This window comes from Hemiscyllium ocellatum, chromosome 45, assembly GCF_020745735.1.
Source record: "Hemiscyllium ocellatum isolate sHemOce1 chromosome 45, sHemOce1.pat.X.cur, whole genome shotgun sequence".
Taxonomy (NCBI): domain Eukaryota; kingdom Metazoa; phylum Chordata; class Chondrichthyes; order Orectolobiformes; family Hemiscylliidae; genus Hemiscyllium; species Hemiscyllium ocellatum.
Window position 1 is genome coordinate 24,499,947 of NC_083445.1, and position 27,784 is coordinate 24,527,730.

At 43.6% G+C, this 27,784-nt stretch overlaps 1 protein-coding gene across 10 annotated transcripts in view; it reads left to right on the forward strand.

Moving 5' to 3' along the window:
- Nucleotides 1-27,784, forward strand: part of LOC132835946 (uncharacterized) — a 147,088-nt gene that overhangs the window by 70,956 nt on the left and 48,348 nt on the right. For 9 of the 10 annotated variants that reach the window (XM_060855084.1, XM_060855083.1, XM_060855089.1 and 6 more), the window contains 2 exons: nucleotides 7,355-7,429; nucleotides 13,196-13,255. In XM_060855084.1, coding sequence (XP_060711067.1) covers nucleotides 7,355-7,429; nucleotides 13,196-13,255 — 135 coding nt within the window. The remainder of the gene's footprint in view (nucleotides 1-7,354; nucleotides 7,430-13,195; nucleotides 13,256-27,784) is intronic. The other variant, XM_060855085.1, reaches the window with a different exon arrangement.

Genomic DNA, 27,784 nt, shown 5'->3' on the forward strand with positions numbered 1-27,784 from the left:
TGAGAATGTGTTCGGTAGATGAAGGTGGGGGAGAAGGTGATAGGTCGGGGAGGAGGGTGGAGCAGATAGATGGGAAAGGTGATAGACAGGTCAGGACGGGGGTGCCAAGTTGGAGGTTTGGGACTGGGATGCTATGACGGGAGTGGGATTGAGGAAACTGGTGAAATCCACATTGATCCTGTGTGGTTGCGGGGTCCCAAGGTGGAATATGAGGCGTTCTTCCTCCAGGCGTCGAGTGGTCAAGGTATGGCGATAGAGGAGGCCCAAGACCTGCATGTCCTTGACGGAGTGGGAGGGGTAATTGAAGTGTTCAGCCGCGGGGTGGTGAGGTTGGTTGGTGTGGGCATCCCAGAGAAGTTCTCTGAAACAATCTGCAAGTTGACATCCTGTCTCACCGTTGTAGAGGAGACCTCATTGGGTGTAACGTATACGTTAAATCACATTGGTGGAGGTACAGGTAAATTTCTGTCGGATATGGAAGGATCCTTGAACGGAGGTGTGGGGCGAGATATAGCTGCAGGTTTTGCACTTCCTGTGATGGCAGGGGAAGGTGCCGGGAGTGGGGTGTGGGCTGGTGGAGGGGGGTGCGTGGATCTGTCGAGCGGGTTGCGGAGGGAGTGCTGTCTCCGGAATGCTGATAGGGGTGGATGTCTCTGGTGGTGGGGTCCTTTTGTAGGTGACGAAGGTGACAGAGGATGATGCGGTGTAGATGGGGATTGGTAGGGTGGAAGGTGAGGACTGGAGGGTGGGGTCCTGTCCATGTTGTGTTGGGAGGGGTGGACTTCAAAGGTGGCGGTGCGGGAAGTGGAGGAGATGCACTGGAGGGCATCATCGACCATGTGGGAGGAGCAATTGTGATCTTTGAAGAAGGGGACCATCTGGGATTTGCTAAGCTGGAATTCATCAATCTGGGAACAGATGGGGTAGAGGTGGAGAAAATAAGAATAAGGGATGGTGTTTTTGCAGTAGTGGGAGGAGGAGTAGTCTAGGTAACTGTGGGAGTTGGTGGGCTTGTAGTAGATGTCCATGGTTAGTGAGTCTCCAGATAAATGGGGGAAGGCCAATTATAACAAAATTTGGCAGGAGCTGGGGAATGTAAATTGGGAGCAGCTGTTTGAAGGTAAATCCACAATTGCTATGTGGGAGGTTTTTGAAGAGAGATTAAGAGTGCAGGACAGACATATCCTTGTGAAAATGAGGAATAGAAATGGCAAGGTTTGGGAAAAATGGACGACAGGTGATATTGTGAGACTAACTAAGAAGAATAAAGAAGCAAACATAAAGTCTAGGCGACTGAAGACAGGCGAAGTTTGGAAAAATATTGGGAATGTTAGAACAATCTGAAACGAGGAATTAAGGCGGCTAAAGGGGTCATGAAATACCTTTAGCGAACAGGGTTCAGAAAATCCCAAAGTGTTTTATTCGTATATAAGGAGCAAGAGGATAACTAGAGAAAGGGTTGTCCCACTCAAGGACAAAGGAGGAAAGTTGTGCGTGAAGTCAGAGGAAATGGGTGAGATTCTTAATGAGTACTTTGCGTCGGCATTCACCGAGGAGACGGACATGGCAGATGTTGAGGTTAGTGAGAGATGTTTGATTATTCTAGGTCAAGTAGGCATAAGGAGGGAGGAAGTTTTGAGTATTTCAAAAGGCATTAAGGTGGACAAGTCCCCAGATCTGGATGGTATCTGTCCCAAACTACTGAGGGAAGACAAGAAAAGAAAAAGCAGGGTCCTTACCAGATATCTTTGCAGCATCCTTGAACATGGGTGAAGTCCCAGAGGACTAGACAATTGCTAATGTCCCATTGTTTAAGAAGGATAGCAAGGATAATCCAGATAATTATAGACCAGTGAGCCAGACGTCAGTGGTAGGAAAGCCGCTAGAAAAGACACAATCTATTTACATGTGGAGGAAAGTGAGCTTATCACTGATCGACAACATGGTTTTATGCAGGGAAGGTCAAGTCTTACCAACTAAATAGAATTCTTTGAGGAAATAGCAAAGTTGATTGATGAGGGAAAGACTATAGTTGTCATATACTGTGGACTTCAGTAAGGCATTTGATCAGGTCCCCCATGGCAGGCTGATGGAGAAAGTGAAGTAGCATGGGGTCCAGGGTGTACTTGTTAGATTTTCGAGGAGAAAGTGAGGACTGCAAATGCTGGAGATCAGAGTTGGAAATGTGTTGCTGGAAAAGCGCAGCAGGTCAGGCAGCATCCAAGGAGCAGGAGAATCGACGTTTCGGGCATGAGCCCTTCTTCAGGAATGAGGAGAGTGTGCCAAGCAGGCTAAGATAAAAGGTAGGGAGGAGGGACTTGGGGGAGGGGCATTGGAAATGCGATAGGTGGAAGGAGGTTAAGGTGAGGGTGATAGGCTGGAGTGGGGGTGGAGGCGGCGAGGTCAGGAAGACGATTGCAGGTTAGGAAGGTGGTGCTGAGTTCGAGGGTTGGGACTGAGACAAGGTGGGGGGAGGGGAAATGAAGAAACTGGAGAAATCTGAGTTCATCCCTTGTGATTGGAGGGTTCCTAGGCGGAAGATGAGGCGCTCTTCCTCCAGCCGTCGTGTTGCTATGGTCTGGCGATGGAGGAGTCCAAGGACCTGCATATCCTCGGTGGAGTGGGAGGGGGAATTGAAGTGTTGCGCCATGGGGTGGTTGGGTTGGTTGGTCTCGGTGTCCCAGAGGGGTTCTCTGAAACGTTCCGCAAGTATGCAGCCTATCTCCCCAATATAGAGGAGGCCACATCGGGTGTAGCGGATGCAGTAAATGATGTGTGTGGAGGTGCAGGTCAATTTGTGGCGGATATGGAAGGATCCCTTGGGGTCTTGGAGGGAGGTAAGGGGGGAGGTGTGGGAGCAAGTTTTGCATTTCATGCAGCTGCAGGGGAAGGTGCCAACACCTTCCACTTTACCAACATCTTCCACCCCGACCTCAAATTTACCTGGACCGTCTCGGACTCCTCTCTCTCCTTCTTAGACCTCTCCATTTCTATCTCAGATGACCAAATCAACACGGACATTTACTATAAACTGACCGACTCCCACAGCTACCTAGCCTACACCTCCTCCCACCCTACCCCCTGTAAAAACGCCATCCCATATTCCCAAATGCTTTGTCTCTGCCACATCTGCTCCCAGGAGGACCAGTTCTAATACCGAACAACCCAGATGGCCTCCTTCTTCAAAGACCGCAATTCCCCCCCAGACGTGATCGACGATGCTCTCCACTGCATCTCCTCCACTTCCTGCTCCTCCGCCCTTGAGCCCCACCCCTCCAATTGCCACCAGGACAGAATCTCACTGGTCCTCACCTACCACCCCACCAACCTCCATATACATCATATCATCCATCACCATTTCCGCCACCTCCAAACGGACCCCACCGCCAGGGATATATTTCCCTCCCCTCCCCTATCAGTGTTCCGAAAAGACCACTCCCTCCGTGACTCCCTTGTCAGGTCCACTCCCCCCACCAACCCAACCTTCACTCCCGGCACCTTCCCCTGCAACCGCAAGAAATGCAAAACTTGAGCCCACACCTCTCCCCTTACTTCCCTCCAAGGACCCAAGGGATCCTTCCACATCCGCCACAAATTCACCTGTACTTCCACACACATCATTTACTGCATCCGCTACACTCGATGTGGCCTCCTCTATATTGGAGAGACAGGCCGTCTACTTGCGGAACGTTTCAGAGAACCCCTCTGGGACACCCGGACCAACCAACCCAACCACCCCGTGGCTAAACACTTCAACTCCCCCTCCCACTCCACCAAGGATACGCAGGTCCTTGGACTCCTCCATTGCCAGACCATTGCAACACGATGGCTGGAGGAAGAGTGCCTCATCTTTCGCCTCATCAACCACAAGGAATGAACTCAGATTTCTCCAGTTTCCTCATTTCCCCTTCCCCCACCTTGTCTCAGTCCCAACCCTCGAACTCAGCACCACCTTCCTAACCTGCAATCTCCTTCCTGACCTCTCCGCCCCCACCCCCACTCCAGCCTATCATCCTCACCTTAACCTCCTTCCACCTATTGCATTTCCAACGCCCCTCCCCCAAGTCCTTCCTCCCTACCTTTTATCTTAGCCTGCTTTGCACACACTCCTCATTCCTGAAGAAGGGCTCATGCCCGAAACGTCGATTCTCCTGCTCCTTGGATGCTGCCTGACCTGCTGCACTTTTCCAGCAACACATTTTCAGCTCTGTACTTCTTAGATGGATAGAAAACTGGCTGGGCAGTAGGAGACAGGGAGTAGTAGTGGAAGATATTTTCTCAAAATGGAGAACCGTGACCACTGTGTTCCACAGGGATCAGTGTTAGTATCACTATCATTTGTGATATAGACGAATGATTTGGAGATGCCGGTGTTGGACTGGGGTGTATAAAGTTTAAAAATCACACAACACCAGGTTATAGTCCAACAGATTTAATTGGAAGCACTAGCTTTCAGAGTGCCGAAAGGTAATGCTTCCAATTAAATCTGTTGGACTATAACCCGGTGTTGTGATTTTTAGATTTGGAGCAAGGTATAGGTGGTCTGATTAGCAAGTATGCAGATGACACTAAGATTTATGGAGTAGCAGATAGTGAAGGAGACTGCCAGAGAATACAGCAGAGTATAGATAGATTGGAAAGTTGGGCAGAGAAAAAGCAGATAGAGTTCAATCTGGGCAAATGCGAGGTGATGCATTTGGAAGATGCAATTCAAGAGCGAGCTATATGGTAAATGAAAAGCCCTGGGGAAATTTGATGTATACAGAGATCTGGGTGTTCAGGTCCATTGTACCCTGAAGGTGGCAACGCAGGTAGATTGAGTGGTCAAGAAGGCATACTGCATGCTTTTCTCTATCGGGTGGGGCATCGAGTACTAGAGTTGGCAGATCATGTTGCAGTTGTATAAGATTTTGGTTCAGCCACATTTTGAATACTGCATACAGTTCTGGTCGCCACATTACCAAAAGGATGTGGATGCTTTGGAGAGGGTGCAAAGGAGGTTGACCAGGATGTTGCCTGGTATGGAGGGCGCTAGCTATGAAGAGAAGTTCATTAGGATTATTTTCATTAGAAAGACAGAGGTTGAGGGAGGAAACTTCTCGAGGGCTGCAAAATTATGAGAGGTATAGACAGAGCAGATAGCAAGAAGCTTTTTCGAAGAGTGGGGTAATCAATTACTAGGGGTCACGAGTTCAAGGTGAGAGAGGAAAAGTTTAAGGGAGATATGCGTGGAAAGATCTTTATGCAGAGAGTAGTGGGCGCATGGAACGCGTTGCCAGTGGAGGTGACAGAGGCGGGCACGATAGCGTCATTTAAGATGCATCTAGACAGATACGCGAATAGGCAGGGAGCAGAGGGATACAGATCCTTCAAAAATAGGCGACAGGTTGAGATAGAGGATCGGCGCAGGCTTGGAGGGCCAAGGGACCTGTTCCTGTGCTGTAATTTGAGTACTGGAGTTGAGATATCATGTTACAGCTGTACAAGACACAGGTATGGCCACATTTGGAGTACTACACACAATTGTGATTGCCCTACAATAGCGAAGATATCATTAAATTAGTAAGGCTGCAGGAAAGAAGTGCAAGGGTATTCCTTGGACTGGAGAGTTTGAATTATAAGAAGAGGTTGGATAGGCTGGGTCTTCTTTCCCTGGAGCATAGGAAGTTGAGGGGTGACCTTACAGAAGTTTATAAAATAATGAGAGGCATGGATAGAGTGAATAGTCAAGATCTTTTTCTGAGTAGGGGAGTTCAAAATGATGGCATAGGCTTAAGGTGAGATGGGGAGATTAAAATGGAAATTGCATGGTCTGCAGGAGATCTCTGAAGTCACCTCCCTGACCACAAAGAGGGGGGAGTGAAGTGGGAGATGGCAGGGTGACACGAACACACAAGATGGCCACTGAGCCATAGGTTAGCCACTTGACATACAAGATGGCTGCCGAACCACAATATAGTGAGAGATAGCAGAGCAAACACAGATACTGCCTGGGGTCACCAGGATGCCAGCGCAATATATTCACAACGTAGTTGATTAGTTTAAGTTGGTTGGGGGGAGAATATACACGAGTAGCGTACACTGCCCACCGAAGTGTCTGGGTCTAGACAACACCTTTGATGGAAATACTAATTGTTTGATACAGACTAAATACAAAGTGCTAATAGCCAGGGCTGCAGTAATTGTCCTTCTCAGCAACTAGCGCCCATTACTACAGCAATGGACTTCCTCACAGACGTTGAAATTGACAATGACTGTGCTGAAATTAACAAAAGCTGCGCTGGAACTGACAATGACTGCACTGAAACTATCAACGATTCTGCAATGTTTACAATAAATAAACTATGTCACAAAAATAATAACCTCATCACTGACCTATTATATTACAAAATGTATAAAAGTACCTTGACACGCGCTCTGGGTGAAGGGAAGGCTAGCAGCTGACCACTGTGCTGTTGGTCTCTCTCTCTCTCTCCCCGGAGCTCCAGTATTTTCTTGTGCAACAAAGTCTGTTGTTGAACCCCGACGCTGACATTGAGGCTGGTGATTTTCCCCACAGCACTACATATGATTATATGTAGTTTCTAAAAGGTATAGGTGAACCATATTGTGAGCCCAAGCAATAATTTCAAATTGGTTGTTATTGGAATTTTTAACAATCTGGATTATTCAGTAAGTGCTGTCCAGTCTCAAAACTTCAAAAGCTCAGAACGCAATGTATAATGTTAGATGCTAGCCTCTTTAGAAATAAAGACAAACATGGTGATAACTGTTCCCTGGTCCTTGTTACATGGCAGTGCCTTAACCAATCAGAATCGATTGCGCAACCTATCAGCCCTTTTCTCATGCACCCTTTTACCTCTTTGAAACTTGAATTTTTGCCTGTGTCCGGAAATGCATAGACACAAAAGCTTCAATATCATGTCTCTTCTCTCAGTAATACTCTTATATGACTGTGACTAATACTTTGCTCCTTGTTCAGTTACGGGAATTTCAAAGGAAATGAGAAACTTACACAATCGTATCATGACTCAACTTTCACAACTGAATAATCGTAAGTCAGAAAAGCTGTCAATAGGCAAGGATATAGGGCACGAGTGTGGCAGGTTGGAGCATATCAAACAAAGGGATTTAGTCTAATGGAGGGATGCAGTCAGGAGGAGAGAGAGAGACAAAGTCCATCAATGCAGGAATTCTTTTTCATGATTATTAAGACATTCAGATTAATCAGAGCCAACATTTTGAACAAGTGACTGATATTGTTTGGATGAATGATCCAAAGCGCAACCAACAATGAGCCAAAACTAGAGTAATGTCGATGGGAATGACAGTGAAAATTTTGCTCCTCTTTCAGTGACTCAGATGGTTCATGAAATAAGAAACGTCCAGGCTGGTCTGCAGACAGAACTATCACGGACAACAAATAAATGTAAGTAAAACAAAGAACTGAGTTATTCAGTTCTGAAGAAAGTTTACTTGACTTAAGGCATTAAGTCTGCTTTCTCTCCACACTTGCTGCCAACAGGACTTTAAACGAGAAAGTGGGGGAAATGGAAGGGTCATACATCCGTCAGTTGAAAACAAAGCAGCAAGTTAACATCTGCAGGGCTGGATTCAACTGTGTGGAAAAATTTGAAAGAAATGACAGGGAACGAGAAGTCAGAAGAGTTTGTTAAAGTCTCTAACACAGACATAACTAGGACAGAGTGTTTAGAAAGGGTTAGCTATCAAAATTCAAGCACATTACACAAATGAATGACAATGAGTAGAGGCACAGTTAACGCAGGACTGAAGGTGTTACGCAGTGTAAGGAATATGGTAAGTGAGCTTGAGCAGATTGTAATTGGCAGATATGATGTGGGCATCACGGAGACGTGGCTGCAAGGGAATCACGATTGGGAATTGAATATTCAAGGATATACATCCTATCGAAAAGATAGACAAGTGGGCAGAGGGGGTGGAGTTGCCTTATTAGTAAGAAATGAAATTGAATCAATAGTAAGAAATGAACTAGGGTCAGATGGTGTAGAATCTGTGTGGGTAGAATTGAGGAACTGTACAGATTTTTAAAAATGCAATTGGAGTTATGTACAGGCCTCCAAACAGTCTTCAGGAGCAGGAGCTACCAGGAGATGGAAGGAGCGTGTAAGAAAGGCAAAGTTACAGTGATCATGGGGGATTTCAATATGCAGGTCAACTGAGAAAATCAGGTTGGTAGTGGATTACAAGGGACGGAATTTGTGGAATATCTACGAGATAGCTTTTTGGCGCAGCCTGCGGTGGAGCCCACTTGGGAACAGGTAATACTGGATTTAGTGCTGTGCAATGAGGCAGACTTGATAAGGGAACTTGAGGTGAAGGAACCCTTAGGAGGCAGTGATCATAGTGTGATTGAATTTACTCTGAAATTTGAGAGAGAAGATAGAATCAGAGGTAACGGTATTACAGCTGAATATAGGCAAATACAGAGGCATGAGGGAGGAGCTGAGTAGAATTAACTGAGAGAGGAGCAAGAAAGACAGTGGAATAGCAATGGTAGGAGTTTCTGGGAGTAATTCAGGAGACACAGCAAAGATTCACCCCGGGAAAAGAAGCATGGCACAGGGAGGATGAGGCAACCATGGTTGACAAGGGAAGTCAGTGGTTAGCATAGAAGCAAAAGAGTAGGCATATATTCTGGTGAAGGGCAATGGGAAACCAGAAGATTGAGAAGCTTAAAAGACCAACAAGAGGGCAGCAAAAAAAAAGAAATATGGAGGGATAAGATTAAATATGAGGGTGAGCTAGCCAGTAATATAAAGGAAGACTAAGAGTTTATTTAGTTATATAAAGGGCAAAAGAGAGGCAAAAGTGGACATTGGACCTCTGGAAAATGAGGCTAGAGAGATAGTCGTGGGGAACAACGAAATGGTTGAGGAGCTGAATAATTACTTTGTATCAGTTGGAAGACATGAGTAATATCTCAAAAATTCAAAAGTGTAAGGGGGCAGAGGTCAGAATGGTAGCCATCACCAAGGAGAAGTTTCTAGAAAAAGTGAAAGGTATGAAAGTGGATAAATAATCAGGACCAAATGGACTACATCCCAAAGGTCTAAAGGAGATAGCTGAAGAGATATGATGGGTGTTTCAGGAATCAAGGGATCTTTCAGGAATCACTAGAGTTAGGGATGGTACCAGAGACCTGGAAAATCGCTAATGTGACACACTTGTTTAAAAAGGGTGTTAGGCAAAAGATGGAAATTAACAGGCCAATTAGCCTAACCTTGGTAATGGGTAAGATTTTGGAGTTCATTGTGAAGGATGAGGTTTCTGAAAATTTGGAAATGTATGGTAAAATAGAGCAACATCAGCATGGTTTCATTAAGGGGGGGTCGTGCCTGACAAATCTGCTAGATTTGTGAAGGTTTGTAGCTCAGGTTCAGGTTTAGGTGTAGGTTTGATATCCAGACGTTTCATTACCTGGCTAGGTAACATCATCAGTGGCGACTTCCAAGTGAAGCGAAGCTGTTGTCTCCTGCTTTCCACTTATATCTTTCTCCTGGATGGGATTCCTGGGGTTTGTGGTGATGTCATTTCCTGTTCGTTTTCTGAGGGGTTGATAGATGGCATCGAGATCTATGTGTTTGTTTATGGCGTTGTGGTTGGAGTGCCAGGCCTCTAGGAATTTTCTGGCATGTCTTTGCTTAGCCTGTCCCAGGATAGATGTGTTGTCCCAGTCGAAATGGTGTTTTTTTTTCATCCGTGTGTAGGGCTACGAGGGAGAGAGGGTCGTGTCTTTTTGTGGCTAGCTGGTGTTTGTGTATGCTGTGCCTCACCACCCACTTCATCTCCAACAATATAATCTACAAACACACCAACGGCACACTCATGGGATCTTCGCTATCAGGATTCATAGCAGAAGCGATAATGCAAAGACTAGAACAAACAGCCCTACCAACCATCAAACCAAAAATCTGGGTCCGCTCCGTAGATGACACCTTTGTCATCACAAAACAAAACAAGATAGAAGAGACATTCAACATCACCAACAACACCCTCACAGGCATAAAGTTCACCAAGGAGGAAGAAACCGACAACAAACTCGCATTCCTGGACGTCGCAGTCGAAAGAAAGGACAACGGGGAACTACAAACCTGCATATACAGAAAACCGACAAACACTGACCAAATACTTAGCTATGCCAGCAACTATCCCAAAACACACAAATGAAGCTGTATCAGAACACTATTCCAACGAGCCACCACACACCACACAGATGAACTTCGGAAAACAGAGGAGAACCACCTATACAACGTATTCAAGAAGAACGGATACTCAAAAATTACAGTCCACAGATTCCTCAAGAACGAACCACGACAAGCATACCAAACACAGCCGGAAATCCTAACCACCTTACCATCTATCAAAGAAGTTTCAGAAATGACAGCCAGACTACTGAGACCCCACGGAATCCTAGTAGCACACAAACCCACCAACACTGTCAAACAAAAACTAACAAACTTAAAAGATCCAGTACAACCCATGGACAAAACCAATGTCATCTACAAAATTTCACACAAGGACTGCCACAAATACTACGTAGGACAAACAGGAAGAAAATTAGCCACCAGGATACACAAACACCAGCTAGCCACAAAAAGACACGACCCTCTCTCCCTCGTAGCCCTACACATGGATGAAAAAAACCACCATTTCGACTGGGACAACACATCTATCCTGGGACAGGCTAAGCAAAGACACGCCAGAGAATTCCTAGAGGCCTGGCATTCCAACCACAACGCCATAAACAAGCACATAGATCTAGATACCATCTATCAACCCCTCAGAAAACGAACAGGAAATGACATCACCACAAACCCCAGGAACCCCATTTAGGACAAACATATAAATAGAAAGCAGGAGACAACAGCTTCACCTCACTTGGAGGTTGCCACTGATGATGTTACCTAGCCAGGTAATTAAATGTCTGGATAGCAAACCTACAGCTCAACGACACCCTAAATCTGCTAGAATTCTTTGAGGAGCTAACGAGCAGGTTCGACCAAGGAGAGCAATGCTTGTTACCTACCTGGACTTCAAGAGGTCCTTGGACAAGGTGTCACACAGGAGGCCAGTGAGTAAGAGTATGCCCCATGGTGTTAGAGGCAAGGCACTTAGCGTGGATAGAAGCTTGGCTTTATGGCAAAAAGCAGAGAGTGAGAATAAATGGGTCTTTCTCAGGATGGCACCTGGTGACAAGTGGTGTTCCACAAGGGTCAGTGTTGAGATCTCGACTTTTCACTTTGTACATTAATGATTAAATGAAGGAACTGAGGGAATTCTGGCTAAGTTTGCAGACAATACAAAAATAGGTAGAAGGACAGGTAGCATTGAAGAGGTGGGGAGACTGCAGAAGGATTTGGACAGGTTAGGAAAATGGGCCAAGAAGTGACAGTTGGAGTACTACATGGGAAAGTATACGGTTATGCACTTTGGTAAGAAGAATAGAAGCATCAATTATTTTCTTATTGGGGACAAAATTCAGAAGTCTGAAGTGCAAAGGAACTTGGAATTCTAGTCCAGGATTCTCTCAAGCTAAACTCACGGGTTGAGCCAGTAGTTAGGAAGGCAAATGCAATGTTGGCATTTACATTGATAATATAAAAGCAGAGATATTCTTCTGAGATTCTTTAAAGCTCTGCTACATTTAGAGTATTGTGCGCAATTTTGGGCCCCATATCTCAGGAAGGACCCCAATTTTGGGCCCCATATCCGCCCTGGAACAGAGGAGGTTCTCAAGCATGGTCTCAGAAATGAAAAGCTTAACATATGAGGAACGTTTGAGGACTCTGGGACTATAGATTAGATTACTTACAGTATGGAAACAGGCCCTCCGGCCCAACAAGTCCACACCGACCCGCCGAAGCGCAACCCACCCATACCCCTACATTTACCCCTTACCTAACACTACGGGCAATTTATCATGGCCAATTCACCTGACCCGCACATCTTTGTGACTGTGGGAGGAAACCGGAGCACCCGGAGGAAACCCACGCAGACACGGGGAGAATGTGCAAACTCCACACAGTCAGTCGCCTGAGGCGGGAATTGAACCCAGATCCCTGGCGCTGTGAGGCAGCAGTGCTAACCACTGTGCCACCGTGCCGCCCGATGGATATACTTGATGGAGTTTAGAAGGATGAGGGAGATCTAGTTGAAACTAACAGAATACTGAATGGCCTGGACTGCGTAGATGTTGGGAAGATGTTTCTATTGGTAGGGCCTGAGGGCACAGACTTAAAGTAAAGGAAAGACCTTTTAGTACGGAAATAAGGAGAAACTTCTTCAACCAGAGAGTGGTGAATCGATGGAATTCACTGTCACGGAAGGCTGTGGAGCCTAGGTTAATGAGTATATTTAAAACGGAGATAGATGGGTTCTTGATTGTCAAGAGTTACAGGTAGAAAGCAGGAGAATGGGGTTGAGAAACTTAGCAGTCATGATTGAATAATGAAGTAGACTCGATGAGTTGAATGGCCTAATTCTGCTACTATGTTTTGTGGTCTTATGTGCTGAGTTTCTTCAGTAATTTTTGTTTTTGATTTGAAGTAAAAGTAAGGTTCCCTTTGTATGCATATCACTCCATCCTCTTGTTGTGGTCAGTTTAACTCTCATGGAGCACCGAAGCCAGGTATCTCTCTTTCTAACTCCAGAGTTGGGAAATACTCCTATATTCTTCCCTTCATGTGACTGGGCAGGAATCTCTTCAGTCTTACCACCTACAATTGGCATATTTAATCATGGAATCCCTACAGTATGGAAACAGCCCATTTGGCCCAACAAGTCCACTCCAACCCTCCGAAGAGTAACCCACCCAGACCCATTCCCCTACCGTTTTACTCTACATTTACCCTTGACTAAGGCACCTAACCTACACATTCCTAACACTCTGGGAAATTTAGCATGGCCTTTTCACATATATTGAAAGTTTTTGCAGGTTGATATTCAGCCTATTTGAGTGTTTTGAGAGACATTTCTTGTCCGACACGTTTAGGAGTGGGGCTCAAACGCAGATTCTTTTTGGCTTAAAAGGCAGGGATACTACCTATGGCACTACAGGGCCTACATTTTATTTGATTACAACAGCAAATAAAATGATAGAAAGAGAAAAAAAAATATGGTGTGCTCAGGGCATGATATGTTTCTTTGGTTTCAGTTATTGGAATGTACAAAGATACAGGGAGTTCCCAGGCTGTTCCCCAGATGAAGAATAACAGTAAGTACTCAATAACAATTTGAAAGAGGTTTTTCTGCAGGATGTAAACTAGGTTCATCCTGCCCTCTGAATAATGTTTTCTTGCACTTAATTCTTCTGATAAATACACAGACCTGAAAAGTGTGTCATTCATGGGGATGTTTCTTGAAGTCATATTAAACTGTTAGTAAGAATTCAGCAGCGCAAACAACGAACTGCGAAAATAAATTTGGGAGAAGGAAAACCATAATCAGATTCATTCTTCTCTTGATCCTCACTTCTGTCTTCACATCAGTCCATGCTCTCACCCCAGTTGACCCCTACAATTTTCTCTGGCCTTACTTCTCCTGCAATCTTGGGTCTTTTCTCTTAACCGCACGATTGGCGCAGCTTTATCTGCAAAATACTGCAGATGCTGAAACAAAAACAGAAAGTTTTGGAAAAGATTCAACTTGCCTTCCAGAAGAAACAGAGCCAAACTTTCAATTCCAATCTGGCTCCTCTTCACAATGGAAGAAAGGTGAAAATGTGATTTGTTTTTATGATATTGGAACGGGCCATGTTGAATGAAAGGAAAGATCAAAGATAGTTTAAAGGATGGCAGAAATTAAATAGTAAACACACACAACAAGGCAATATAGCAATCAAGAAGCTTGACACCATCCAGGTTACAGTCCCACTTAACTGGTATTACATGCAGGACATTCACTCCCTCCGAGACTAACACTCAGTAGCATCAGTGTGTTCCATCTATAAGATGTATTGCAAAAGTTCTCCAAAGCTTCTTAGACAGCATCTTCCAAATTCATAACTACTACCGGTTAGAGGGAAAGGGCAGCATGTACACAGGAACACCACCTGCAAGCAACTAGAGATGAGCCATAAATGCTGGCCCAGCCAGCAATGCCCATATCCAATAACATATAAAAATTCTAAAGAAACAAAAGGCAAAGAGAGCTGCAAGGGTCCAGAGTCAGTGTTCATTGCAGAATAACAAGCAGCTCTGCATAGGTGGCATGGTGGTTAACACAGCTACCTCATAGTACCAGGGACCCAAATGCAATGCCAGCCTTAGATGACTGTGTGGAGTTTACATGTTCTCCCTGTGTCTGTGTGGAGTGCCTCCCACGATTGAAAATGTGCAGGCTAAGTGGATTAGCCAAGCTAAATGTGGGATGGTGAGTGGGGGAGGGGGGAGAGTGTATGAATGCCCTGTTTCACCACTGTAAGAGATTCTGTGGTGGGTGGCATCGTGGGTAGCACTGCTGCCTTACAGCACCAGAGACCCAGGTTCAATTCCCGCGTTAGGCGACTGACTGTGTGGAGTTTGCAATTCTCCCCGTGTCTGCGTGGGTTTCCTCCGGGTGCTCTGGTTTCCTCCCACAGTCACAAAGATGTGCAGGTCAGGTGAATCGGCCATGCTAAATTGCCCGTAGTGTTAGGTGAAGGGGTAAGTGTAGGGATATGGGTGGGTTGCGCTTCGGTGGGTCGGTGTGGACTTGTTGGGCCAAAGGGCCTGTTTCCACACTGTAGGTAAGCTAATCTATCTAATCTAATCTATATGAAAGCGAAAACCTGTAAAATGGAATCCTTTTGAATTGTGCTATCTCCTTCAGGGAAATCACCAAACGCCAAGCCATGCAAATGTGAGGTCTTGCCCTGGCATCAGGATCTAGGGACAGAAATGGGAGACATGGTGGCACAGTGGTTAGCATTGTTGCCTCACAGCACCAGAGACCCGGTTTCAATTCCCACCTCGGGCAACTGTCTGTGTGGAGTTTGTATATTCTCCCCATGTCTGCGTGGGTTTTCTCCAGGTGTTCTGGTTTCCTCCCACAGTCCGAAAATGTGCAGGTTAGGTGAATTGGCCATGCTAAATTGCCCGTAGTGTTCGGTGAAGGGGTAAATGTAGGGGAATAGGTCTGGGTGGGTTGCTGTTCGGAGGGTCGGTGTGGACTTGTTGGGCCAAAGGGCCTTTTTCCGCACTGTAAGTAATCTAATCTAATCTAATCTAAGTCTGCCCAATCAGAAGTGCCATTCAATCAGAATTCTCCTATTGGCTGACAGTTCTTGAGTTCAGCCATATCATGGAGATCATGATGACTACTAACAAAGCAGCCATGGAGTCTTGACACAAATGTGTCAAATGACGGCAGGCCTCATGGACAGAAGGATACAGAGGAGGCTGCCACACACCCCAGAGACTAGGCACTGACTATCTTTGATAAGAGGACTCTCTCACCCGAAGTGGAAAGATATCCACGTGACTCACTTACCAGGACTGCTGCAGTGGGGTAGTCCCAGCAGCAGGGACAGAGGTCTTTTAGCGTCCTTAATTGTCTACTTAAAGCCCTTAGTTGACAATAGGATGACAAGATCAACCATAATCTTTGCTGGAGGCGGTATTGATACTAGTTAGAAATAGAGTCATACAAGTCTATGCTGCCAAAGCTACACTAAATCCATACTTGTTCCACTTTCCAGCACTAGACTTGTAGCCTTGAATGTTATGATAGTTCCAATAGTGGGGAAATGATTCATTCTGAAACACGTGAGTTCACTTATCCCAACAGAAATCCCCAAGTTTCTGTACCTAAGATGGGACCGTGTAGTGACATGTGAACTTTTCACTGTACTCACGTGACAATAATCCGATGGTTTCATGCTGGCACAGATTAATTTTTTTTTTATAATTCTATAAAACTTTGCCTGTAGCAAGGAGCAATAGAATATTATATGTAATGTTTCCACTAATCAGGCAAAATCTGCTGCAATCTCTTGCAGCAGAGAGCGGCAGGAGCTGGGCAGAAATGAAGTCGGAGCGCTGAGGCTGTTGGGAAGGTGGGTGAATGTTATTTAAGTTGGTGTGTTCTAGGCCGCAGGTCCTACACAGTAGGGCCTCCTCTAACCTAAATTAAAAGTCCATAGACCTGCAACAAAACACAGGGGTCGAGGGAAGTTTCTGTTGAGAAAAGTGTGAGTCTTTGGCTCAGGAGTCTTCGACAAAGAAGTTGAGAGAAGTGATTACGCCACAGTTGAAGAGGGTGAAGATATGACTACCAAGCTGATTCAGTGTACTGCATGCATGATGGGGGAGGTCAGGGACTCTGGTGTAGCTGGCTCGTATAACTGCGGAAAGTGTGTACACATTCAGCTTCTGACAGAGAATGCAGGTACAGCAGGCAGTGAAAAAAACTAATGGCCTGCTGGCTTTCATAACAAGAGGAATTGAGTAGAGGAGCAAAGAGGTCCTTCTGCAGCTGTGCAGGGACCTGGTGAGACCGCTTCTGGAATATTATGCGCAGTTTTGGTCTCCAAATTTGAGGAAAGACATTCTGGCTATTGAGGGAGTGCAGCATAGGTTCACGAAGTCAATTCCTGGAATGGTGGACTATCATATGTTGAAAGATTGGAGTGACTGGGCTTGTATATGCTTGAGTTTAGAAGGCTGAGAGGGGATTTGATTGAGACGTATAAGATTATTAAAGGCTTGGACACTCTGGAGACAGGAAACATATTTCCGCTGATGGATGAGTCCCGAACCAGAGGACACAGTTTAAAAATAAAGAGTAGGCCATTTAGGACAGAGGTGAGGAGAAACTTCTTCACCCAGAGAGTGGTGGGTGTATGGAATGTTCTGCCCTAGAAGGCAGTGGAGGCCAAGTCTCTGGATCCTTTCAAGAAAGAGTTGGATAGAGCTCTTAAGGTTAGTGGAATCAAGGGTTATGGAGATAAGGCAGGAACAGGATACTGATTGAGGATGATCAGCCATAATCATAATGAATGGTAGTGCTGGCTCGAAGGGCAGAATGTCCTACTCCTGCATCTATTGTCTATTGTCAGTCTTAGGAAAACTGTAGTGTACCAGGGTTTCAATATATCACTGTTCCACTGAAGACTCGATAATGACTGTAAATCAAACGCCAGAAGGATTTGCAGGTTGTTTGTGTCCAGTTTTTGAAAGTATTGATTGGATATGACATTGCCTGTACATGCACAACAATGTGGACTGTGACAGTTTAACAAGGAGGCCTGTTATGGTCTTCTCAAGGGCAGTTAGGGAATGGGCAATGAATATCTGTCTTGCCATTGATGAGCTTGTCACAACAGCAAATCTTTTTTTAAAATGGCTATCGAAAAACCCAACAAATTCTGGCAGCTAAAATGATAGTTGCAAGATAGCAACAGAGTAGGATGCTCCAGTTAGAGCTCATCCGCTCTGCCCGCTCTTTTTTTCAGCTTCAATTTTCTCTCCAATCATATCCTTCCCTTCAACTCATTCCAACAACCTGCACTTGGCCTGTATCCCTCCAAACCTTTCCTATTTGTGAACTTATCCAAATAGCTTTTAAATGTTGCAGCTGTACCTGCATCCATCACTTTCTCTGGCAGATCATTCCACACACTGACCACTGTCTGTGTAAAACGGTTGTCCCTCGTTTTTTTTAAACCCTTCTCCTCGCACCTTTTGAACTCCCCCACCCTAGGAAAAAGACATTTGTCATTCATCTTATCTATACCCCTTATAATTTCATAAATCTCAATAAGGTCATCTCTCAACCTCCTACGCCCCGTGAAGCATGTCCAGTTTTTCCAGCCTATGTTTATGTCTCAAACCCTCCATTTCCAGCAATGTCCTGATAAATCTTTTCTGAACCCTCTCCAATTTAATAATATTCTTCCTGTAGCAGGGTGACCAGAAGTGCACATCACTCAAGACTATGCAACGTCCTGTACAATCTCAACATGATATCCCAACTCCAGTGCTCAAAGGTCTGAACACTAAAGGCCTTCTTAACTACCCTGTCTACCTGTGATGCAAGTTTCAAAGAATTATGAACCCATAGGTCTCTCTGTTGCTGGGCAAATTATATTCCCACATTGTTTACAAGTTTGTTGCTTGTTCAGGAGCTTCGCACCTACTCTAACAGTGTACAACACTGGACCTGACCTCAATTCGACCATTCCCATGCTTCCTACACCAAACTTTGTCCCCAAATGTCATACCCGTCTCGTGGTAAAAACCCTTACAGGTAGAGGGAATCTTCATCTAACTGCAATTGCAAGGACACATTGCTGATATCCAACTTTGTGAAGAACATTGCCCTGTCAGCTTTGCATGTAAATCCTTTATGCGAGGGATTGGTTATTTATCCAGCTGCAAAAAATGGTTTGCTATTTGTTTAAGATCCCCACAAAGGCAAACTTAATCTATCAGGCTCACAATTGGTCCAACTGGTGCTGCCCATTCTGCAAACCGGACCTATTTGATGATTCCTTCACTTTCCAGTCTCCTGATTTCTGCCTGTACTTTTGCCTATAAGGCAAATGGCACTGCACGGCTCTTGTAGAATCATGGAATTGCTTCCTGACAAACATGCAAGGTGAGCTTGGCTCCTTTGATAGTCCATTGTCCTTCCTGAAAACCTTCTAGGTATTTAATTAGGACTTCAATCTGGCAGCCATTTTCTATCTGAAAAATGTTGAGCCAATCTCGGTTAACCAATTTTGCATCAGCAAATATGGGTCCAAGTGTTTCATAACAATCTTTGGTAATCTGAACCAGCTGTTTCTCATAAAAAGCCAGAACATAAGTTATACCTTTAATCTGTAATTGTTCCCTGGTATAAGTTCTCAGTCTAACCAAGGTATTACCCAAACTTAAGGGTTGGCATCCAGAAGGAATTTTATTAAAGACTGGTTCTGCAAGTACTGAAATAGCTATTCTCCATTTGAACTGGGTGACCATTTAACCAGACATTTATTTGGATTGATTCTGATTTGGATATTGCTGAGCAATTTAACCATTCCAAAGATGTAGGTAAACTTTCCAGAGTGTGGAGGCTTGTGGATGCTATGAGTTCTCTTACTCAGATGAGAAAAAAAATTAACCATTTAGCTGGGACTTTGTTTTGGGGTTTTGCTGTGGACGGACGTGGAATCCCTCTGTTCAGGATATGCCCTGAGTGAGCTACGCAATTACCTTCACTTAGGTGGTGCTCCTCACCTTCAGTCAAACTGGAGGGTGTCCACTTCCATCGGATTATCCTGCAATTCATATGCTCCACCTGTCACATTTTCCAGTGATAAAGCCAGTTGTAATGCCTGTTTGAATCCAGTTGGGCTTCATCTAGTTGGCACTTTTGCATGGTTATGTCATTAATCCCACTCCCGTTACCACTGAAATAACTCCACAGATGTCGGTATCCTGTTATCAAGTCACCCTTTATTTACACGTGAGAATCCTTGACATCTGATCTAGCTGCCTCAGAACCGGTTCTCAGAGTGATTAGAACCACTGACATGCCTGTTTATATCTGTCAGACACAGGTCCCTGATTGGACCAAAGCAACAGACCCAAATGGGGGACTTTTATTGTATGAAATCCTCTGGCAGACCTCATTACAATCACTACAGTTACACTAACAAGTCAGCGAAGTAGCTGAACTGCGAGTGTTAATTTGGCAATTGATAGATTGTCAGAAATTCACAACCAGTGAAGCAGACATAAACACTGAGAATGCTGGAGAAACCCAGCACATCCAGCAGCATCTGTGAGAGAGAAACAGAGATCGTTTCAAGCACAATAGGACTCTTCTTCAGAAAGGGTTTGTGCTTGTTATTGATTTCTAGCATTTGCAGAATTTTCTTTTATTTGAGTGAAGCAGAACTTTTGTTTGAATCCATTCAAGTCAATGGGAAGCAGTGAGTTTCAGATTGCAGACCAACTTACTCTGAATGCTGCCAATTGCCGGGAGGTATGATGGCTGAATCAGCCTACAATTACACAGTGAATTACAATGAAAGGGAAATTTTGACATTTACATACACAACCAATCAGCATAGATACACAGCCAACAATAGGGGACAATGCCCTCCAGACCATACTCATATAATCCATTCACTTAATCTCTTATGGTTTTCTGTGACATCGCTGTTTTGCCTTATTAATGAAACACATTGTACAATAATTAAAATATGTCTGCTCCCATCCAAATTGTTTCTCAAATCTCTCTGTGTCACTCCCTATCTCTTACTGAATCTCCATTTCCTTGGTCTTTCTCCTTCTGTCAAGTAACCCGGAGCAAGGTTAGTTCCATGCGTTCTGACCTGAGGTACAGAGGTCAGGTACAAGTTCATAGTTCCTTGAAAGTGGAGACAAAGGGAATTCGGGTAGTTAAGAAGGTGTTTGGTATACTTGCCTTTATTGGTCAGTGTATGGAGTATTTTGGGAGGTCATATTGCAACTGTACAGGACATTGCTTATGTCACTTTTGGAATTCTGCTTCTAATTTTCGTCTCTCTGTTATAGGAAGAATGTTGTGAAAGGGTTCAAAAATATTAACAAGAATGCTGCCAGGGTTAGAGGGTTCGAGCTGTCGAGAGGCTGAATAGGTTGGGGCTGTTTTCTCTGAAGTGTTGGAGGCAAGGGGTGACCCTTATAGGGGTTGATAAAATCATGAGGGGCATCGATAATGTGAATAGCCAAGGATTTTTCCCCAGGGAAGGGGAGTCCAAAACTAGAGGGCATAGATTTAGGGTGAGAGGGGAATGATATAAAAGAGACCTAAGGGGCAACTTTTTCACGCAGAGGGGGCGGGTGCTGGCAGGTGGGACTAGATTGGGTTGGGATATCTGGTCGGCATGGACGGGTTGGACCGAAGGGTCTGTTTCCATTCTGTACATCTCTATGACTCTATGACATAAGTTTAAGGTGAGAGAGGAAAGATTTAAAAAGGGCCTAAGGGGCAACTTTTTCTCTCAGGGTGATACATATATGGAATGAGCTGTCAGAAGAGATGGTGGAGGCTGGTACATGAATGGGTACATGAATAGGAAAGGTTTAAAGAGATATGAGCCAAATGCTGGCAAATGGGACTAGATTGATTTAGGTTATCTGGTTTGCAGGTATCTGGTTTGACAGGAGGGTCTGTTTACATGCTGTACGTCTTTATAACTCTATGACTGTATTAGACATCACCTTGGGAAAAGACCTCAACTATCCACCCTATCTATGCCACTAATTCTATCAAGTCACCCCCAGCCTCCAGCATTTTAGCAAAAACAATCCAAGTTTGTCCAAGTGAGCTACATACTCCAATCGAGGCAACATCCTTGTCAACCTCCTTTACACAGTTTCCAAAGCCTCCACATCCTTTCCGTAATGTGGCAACTAAAACTGCGCACAATACTCCAAATGTTGCCTGACTGAAGTCATCAGCTACAACATGACTTGCCAACTTTTATACTAAGTGCCCTGACTGATGAAGGCAAGGTTGTCATACCTTCTTTATCACCTTATCCACTTGTGTTGCAACTTCCAAGGAGCTATGGATTTGCACCAAAGATCCTTCCACTCTGAAGAGTCTTGCCATTTACTGTGTACTTTTCTCTTATATTTGATCTCCCAAAATGCATCACCTCGCACTTGTCGGATTAAATGCCACCTGTCATTCGTCTGCCTAACTTTCTAACTGATCTTTGTCCTGCTATATCCTTTGATAAGCTTCCTCAGTATCCACAACTCCACCGATTTTCGTGTCATCTACAAACTTATTAATCAGACCACCTACATTTTCATTCAGACCATTTAGATATATTACAAATAACACGTCTCAGCATTGATCATTGTGGAACACTCCTGGTCACAGAGCTCCAGTCAGAAAAACACCCCTCCACCTCTGACATCTATGATTAAGCCAATTTTGTAGCTACCTTGCCAACTCACCATGGATTCCACGTGACTTAATCTTCTGGTCCAGGCTACCATGAGGGACCTTGTTAAATGCTTTAATAAAGTCCTTGTAGAGAGCATCCACTGCTGTAATATGATCAATCATGTTCGTAACTTTCTCAAAAAATTCAAACCAGGTTTTGAGACAAGCCTCCCCCACATAAAACCATACTGACTATCCCTAATAAGTTCATTTTTCTTCAAATGCAAGTAAGTACTAGCTCTAAGAATCTTTTCCAATAATTTCCTATCACTGATATAAGACTTATCAGCCTGTAATTTCCTGGATTATCCATGTTACCTTTCTTAAAGCATTGGCTATTCTCTAGCCTTCTGGAACCTTGCCTATGGCTAAAGAGGATAATAAAGATCTCTGTGAGTACCCCAGCAGTCTCCTCTCTTGCGTCCTGCAGTATGTTGGGATAGATATCATCAGGCTCTGAAGATGTATTTACCTTCATGTTTTTCAAGACACCTAACACCACCACTTTATTAATATTGATGTGACTCACAATATCAACATTCCTCTCCCTATTTTTACTATCATTCATGTCCTCCTTGGTAATTATCTATGTGAAGTATTCATTAAGGACCTCACCCACTTTCTCTGGCTCCACACACATTTCCCTCCTTTTGTCCTCTAATTGACCTATTCTTTCTCTGGTTACCCTCCTACTCTTAATATATGTATAAAATGCCTTGGAATTCTTCTTAATCCTACATGCAAGGACAGTTCATGGCCACTTTTAGCCCTCTTAATTTCTTGTTTAAGCTCTTTTCTGCATCTTTTATGCTTCTGAAGGGTCTTGTTTGATTTCACTACTGCTTGTATACACTTTGAACCTCCCTGCTGTACAACAAGGCTAATTGTAATACCACTGATCTGGCTGCTGCTCTTGTTGCTTTCCATGAGAGACATCATTATTTGGGCAGGAAGGAACTGTACCATTGGACTGAGTTCCACCTGAGCCAATCTGGAGCCAGTGTCCTAATGGAATCACTAAATAGGGTGTTCACAATGACTTTCAACTAATAATTGGGAGAAGGCTTGGAGAAGTCAATACTGTTTCAAAATCTAGTAATATGATAGTAAAGAAACAATCAGAAATTCTACTTCAGATATAACAGCTAGTGGCAAAACTATAAGATGAGTATTGATTAAACTGGAAGAGAAATACAATAAACAAATGAGTAAAGCATCATTGCTGAGGCACAGGTTACAGCATATGGCCCAAATAAGAGTTCTATATATGAATGCACAGAGCTTAAGGAATAAAAGAAATGAGCTGCAGCCACGAATTCAAATTAGATGTTGTGATATAGTAGCCAACACGGAGTTATTGCTGCAGGAAAAGTCAGGATTGGGAACCATGTAGACCAGGCTTTAAAATTTACAGGACAGCAAGGGAAGATGGCAGAGGAGGTTCAGTACCTTTACAGATAAGAAACAAAATCATTTCAGTGGTGCAGGAGAAGATAAGAAGGGGAAAGCATTCAGTGGAGGCCATATGGGTAGAATTGAGGAACAGTTTTAGATTCTTTACTGTAATACATGTGCACAGACCCCCTGAAGTGCTAGATTGCATATCTGCAGAAATTAGGCAACTATGTAGCAAAGCCAGAATAGTATTAATAGAGGTTTGGGAGGGACAGACAAGCACTTATCAAAAAAGTTGTGAATTTCTGGCATGTGCCCTGGGCAATTTCTTGCAGCAATGTGCAACAAGGGGACAAGAAATATGAGATTTAAGTATGTGTAATGAGCTGAATTTAATTAGTAACCTCATTGTACGACAATCAAATAATGATTGTAATATGATTGAGTTCAATGTAAAGTTTGTAAGCATAGAGGTTTGGATTTAGATAAGCTGTTTTAAAGGAGTTAAGGTAGAGAATTCCACAGTAAGCTGGGAAAATCTGCTAGTAGGTAAAACAACTGAAGAAAAAGCAACGGGTATTTAAAGAAATATTTAGCACAGTACAAAACCACTTTATATCCCTGAAAGGAAAAAATTCCCCCTCACGATAAAAGCTGCCACAGACAACTGAATAAATGAGGAACAGCGTAAAATTAAAAGAAAAGGCTTGCAAAATTTCAAAAGCAGCACAGATCCTTCTGAATAGAAAGATACAAGGGCTACCAAGGACATAAAGCGGCTTATCAGATCTATAAAAGGGATTATGAAAGGAATTCCGCCAGGGACATCAAAATCAATAAGAAGGAATTTTAATGTTAGACAAAAGGAAAGTGGTTGGTCAGGAGCAATGTTGGTCCACAAAAGACTGAAAGTGGAAATACTGCAGGAAAATGGCAGACACATTAAATCATTGCTTTGCCCCTGCATTTAGTGCATACCTTGTCGGAAGTCCTAAAGAAGTTAATAGTGGATTTAGAACAGGAACGGAATACAATTGACGTAAGTAAAACATTGGGTAGTGAGGATAATAATGGAATTAAAGAATAACAAATTCCTGGGACCTGACAGATTCCATCCAAGGATGTTAAAGGCAGTAGAGGAGAATGTTATAAATGCCCTAACTGTAATGTTTCAGAGTTCCTTAGATACAGAAGTCACCCCTGTGTATTGGAAAATTGCACATGTGAGTCCGCTTCTTAAAGATGAAAGAGGAGAACCAGGGAATTACAGACTAGCTAGCTGAACATCTGTGGTTGGGAAATTATTGGAGTCTATAATCAAGCATGGAGTAACTGAACACTTTGAAATTTTTCAATTAATTAGGGGTAGCCTATGTGAATTCATGACAGGTTGGTCATGCCTGACAAATTCAATGATTTTTGGAGGGTGAGGAGTGACTTTTATGACATTTATAAAATCATGGCGGGCATGGATAGGGTAAATAGACAAGGTTTTTTCCATGGGATGAGGTGTCCAGAACTAGAGGGCATGGGTTTAGGGTGAGAGAGGAAAGATTTGAAAGGAACCTAAGGGGCAACGTTTTTATGCAAAGGGTGGTGCATGTTTGGAATGTCAGAGGAAGTGATGGAGGCTGGTACAATTACAACATTTAAAAGGCATCTGGATGGGTATAGAAATAGGGAAGGTTCAGAGGGTTATGGGCCAAGTGCTAGCGCATAGGACTAGATTAATTTCGGATATCAGTCAGCATGGACATTTGGACCGAAGGGTCTGTTTCTGTGCTGTACATGTCTAGGACTCTATGATTCTAAGTGATTAAGGCAGTGGACAGGGGAATGTTTATGGATGTTGTTTACATGGACTTTCAGAGGCATTTGATAGAAATCCCACATGAAAAGACTGTTAACTAAGGTAGAAACCCATGGACTTGAAGGAAAATTACTGACATGCTGGGAAAATTGGTTGAGTGTTAGGTGGCAGAAACTAGGGGCAATAGGTAGGTAGTGAGCTGAGAGTGTGGTGCTGGAAAAGCACAGCAGGTCAGGCAGTATCTGAGGAGCAGGAAAATCGATGTTTCAAGCAAATGCCCTCTAATCTCCAGCATATCACCCAAATAGGTAAGCACTCAAATTGGCAGGATGTGGCCAGTCATGTTCCAAGGGGATAATTGTATGAGCCTCAGTTATTAACACTATTTATTAATGGCTTAGATAATAGCGTGGAAAATCACATCCAAATTTGCTGTGGACACAAGTAAATTGGTCACTCCCACCCTCCTCTAGCTTTAGGCTCTCTGCCTTTATTCCTTATGAAGGGCTTATGCCTGAAACTTCGTTTTTGTTGCTCCTCGGATGCTGCCTGAAGTGCTGTGCCCTTCCAGCACCACTAATCCAAAAACAAATAAATTGGTGTTGTAGATAGCATAGATGACAGCATAAATTTACATTGGGATATTGATAGACTAAATGAATAGGCTGATGGAAGTCAGTGTGATGTTGCCCATTTTGCACTGAAATAGGATAGATCAGGATACTTTCTAGATGGTATGAAGTTAAATATAGTGGATGCTATACGCTTGGGTTCAGGGTATAGATCTTTAAAATGTCACGAACAGGTACAGAAAATACTCAAGGAAACTAATGGAATGGAGGCCTTAATATCTAGAGGACTGGAGCACAAGGATGCAGAAGTTATGCTTCACTTATACAAAACCTGAGGTAGATACCACTGTGAGCAGATCTAGGCACCACATCTTAGGAAATATAGATTCCTTGCAGGGAGTACAGCATAGGCTTATAAAAATTATGCCTGGGCTTCAGGGGTAGATGTATGAGGAGAGATTTTTTGAAAATAAGGCCTGTTTTCTCAAAAATTTAGAAGGTTAGGGGGTTATTTAATTGAAGTTTTCAAGATATTAACAAAAAAGGACAGGGTAGATACAGATAAACTATTTCCACTGGTTGGAGATTTTAGAACAATGGGGCATAGTCTAAGAATTAAGACCACACTTTTCAGGAGAGATGTTACACACAAAGAGTGATCGATATTTGGAATTCATTTGCACAAACGACAGTGGAGGCAGGATCAGTTGTTAATTTTAAATTTGAGGTAGGTATTTTTTCCCAGTATCTGAATTACTTTAGCAGCCACCATGTTTATATGGCCAATTCAATTTCTCGTCAGTGTTAACCCCCCAGAATGTCAATAATGGGGAATTTAGTAATAGTAATGCCATTGAATGTCATAGGAAAATACTAAGATACTCTCTTATTGGAGATGGACATTATCTGGCATTTGTGTGATGCAAATGTTACTCGCCACTTGCAGTTTATCAGCTCAAGCCTGGATCTTGCTGCATTTAGATGTAGTAACTGATTAACTAAATAACTGAGGACTCATGACTCGTACTGAACATTGGTGCTGTAATCTAGATCTGGGATATAAAATTTCAAAATAAAGAGTCCCCCATTTCAGATGGAGTGAGGAACTTATCTTCAAGGCTTATTCATCTTTGGAGTTCTGTTCCACAGAGAGCAATTAAGATTGAGTCATTGAATATATTGAATACATAGTAAGACTTTTTTTTTGATCAACCAGAGAAGTGAGGGTTAGAGGAGGTAGAGTGGGTTGTGAATCAAGACCATATCGGATCAGGTATGAAGCAAAAACAAAGTGCTGAAGAAACCCAGGCCTGGTGGCATCTGTGGAGAGAGAAGCAGAAAATGCTTTGAATTCAGTAACACTTTATCAGAACTTTGTCACTGGACTTGAAATGTTAACTCTGTTTTTGCCTCCACAGATGCTGCCAGATCTACCAAGTTTCTCTATTTTTGTTTCAGACCACAATCATCCACAGTTATTTGTTTTTTATTCAGATCAGGTATGACCTGATTGAATGGTAAAGCAGGTTTGAAGGGCCACATAGCCCATTGTGTTACTCATCTTTTGGTTGAAGTGAATGTGAACATGCCAGTCTCTGTGAATTGCTCGCATGTATACTGAATACAAATTGCCATCACTGCTTATCCATTTGTAACTATTGTGGAAAGTCCCTTTGAAGTGAATGAAAACACAACAGATGTCACGAAGTTATTCTGTGTTACTGTACTAAGAACAAGCAGGACTTTTGCATCTGAGCCAGATGCTCTTTCAGACCAAGGCTCCGTGGTAAACACCATCCAGATTCCTCTTTCTTTGTGAAGTTAGAATGGATTGCAAGGCTCAAATGTTAATACTGTGGAAAATCCTTTCTTCACAGTACAGAGGGACTCTGTTACACAGTGCAGGAGAGAATTATGTGGAACTTTCTACATAGGCAGGAGTGAAACAGCTAAATCTATACACACACTTGACTGAAACCAGCAAAGATGTAGGTTGAAAGGGGGCAGACAATTCTCTGTGACCTCCCTCACTTCACCATGACTCATTCCGCAAATA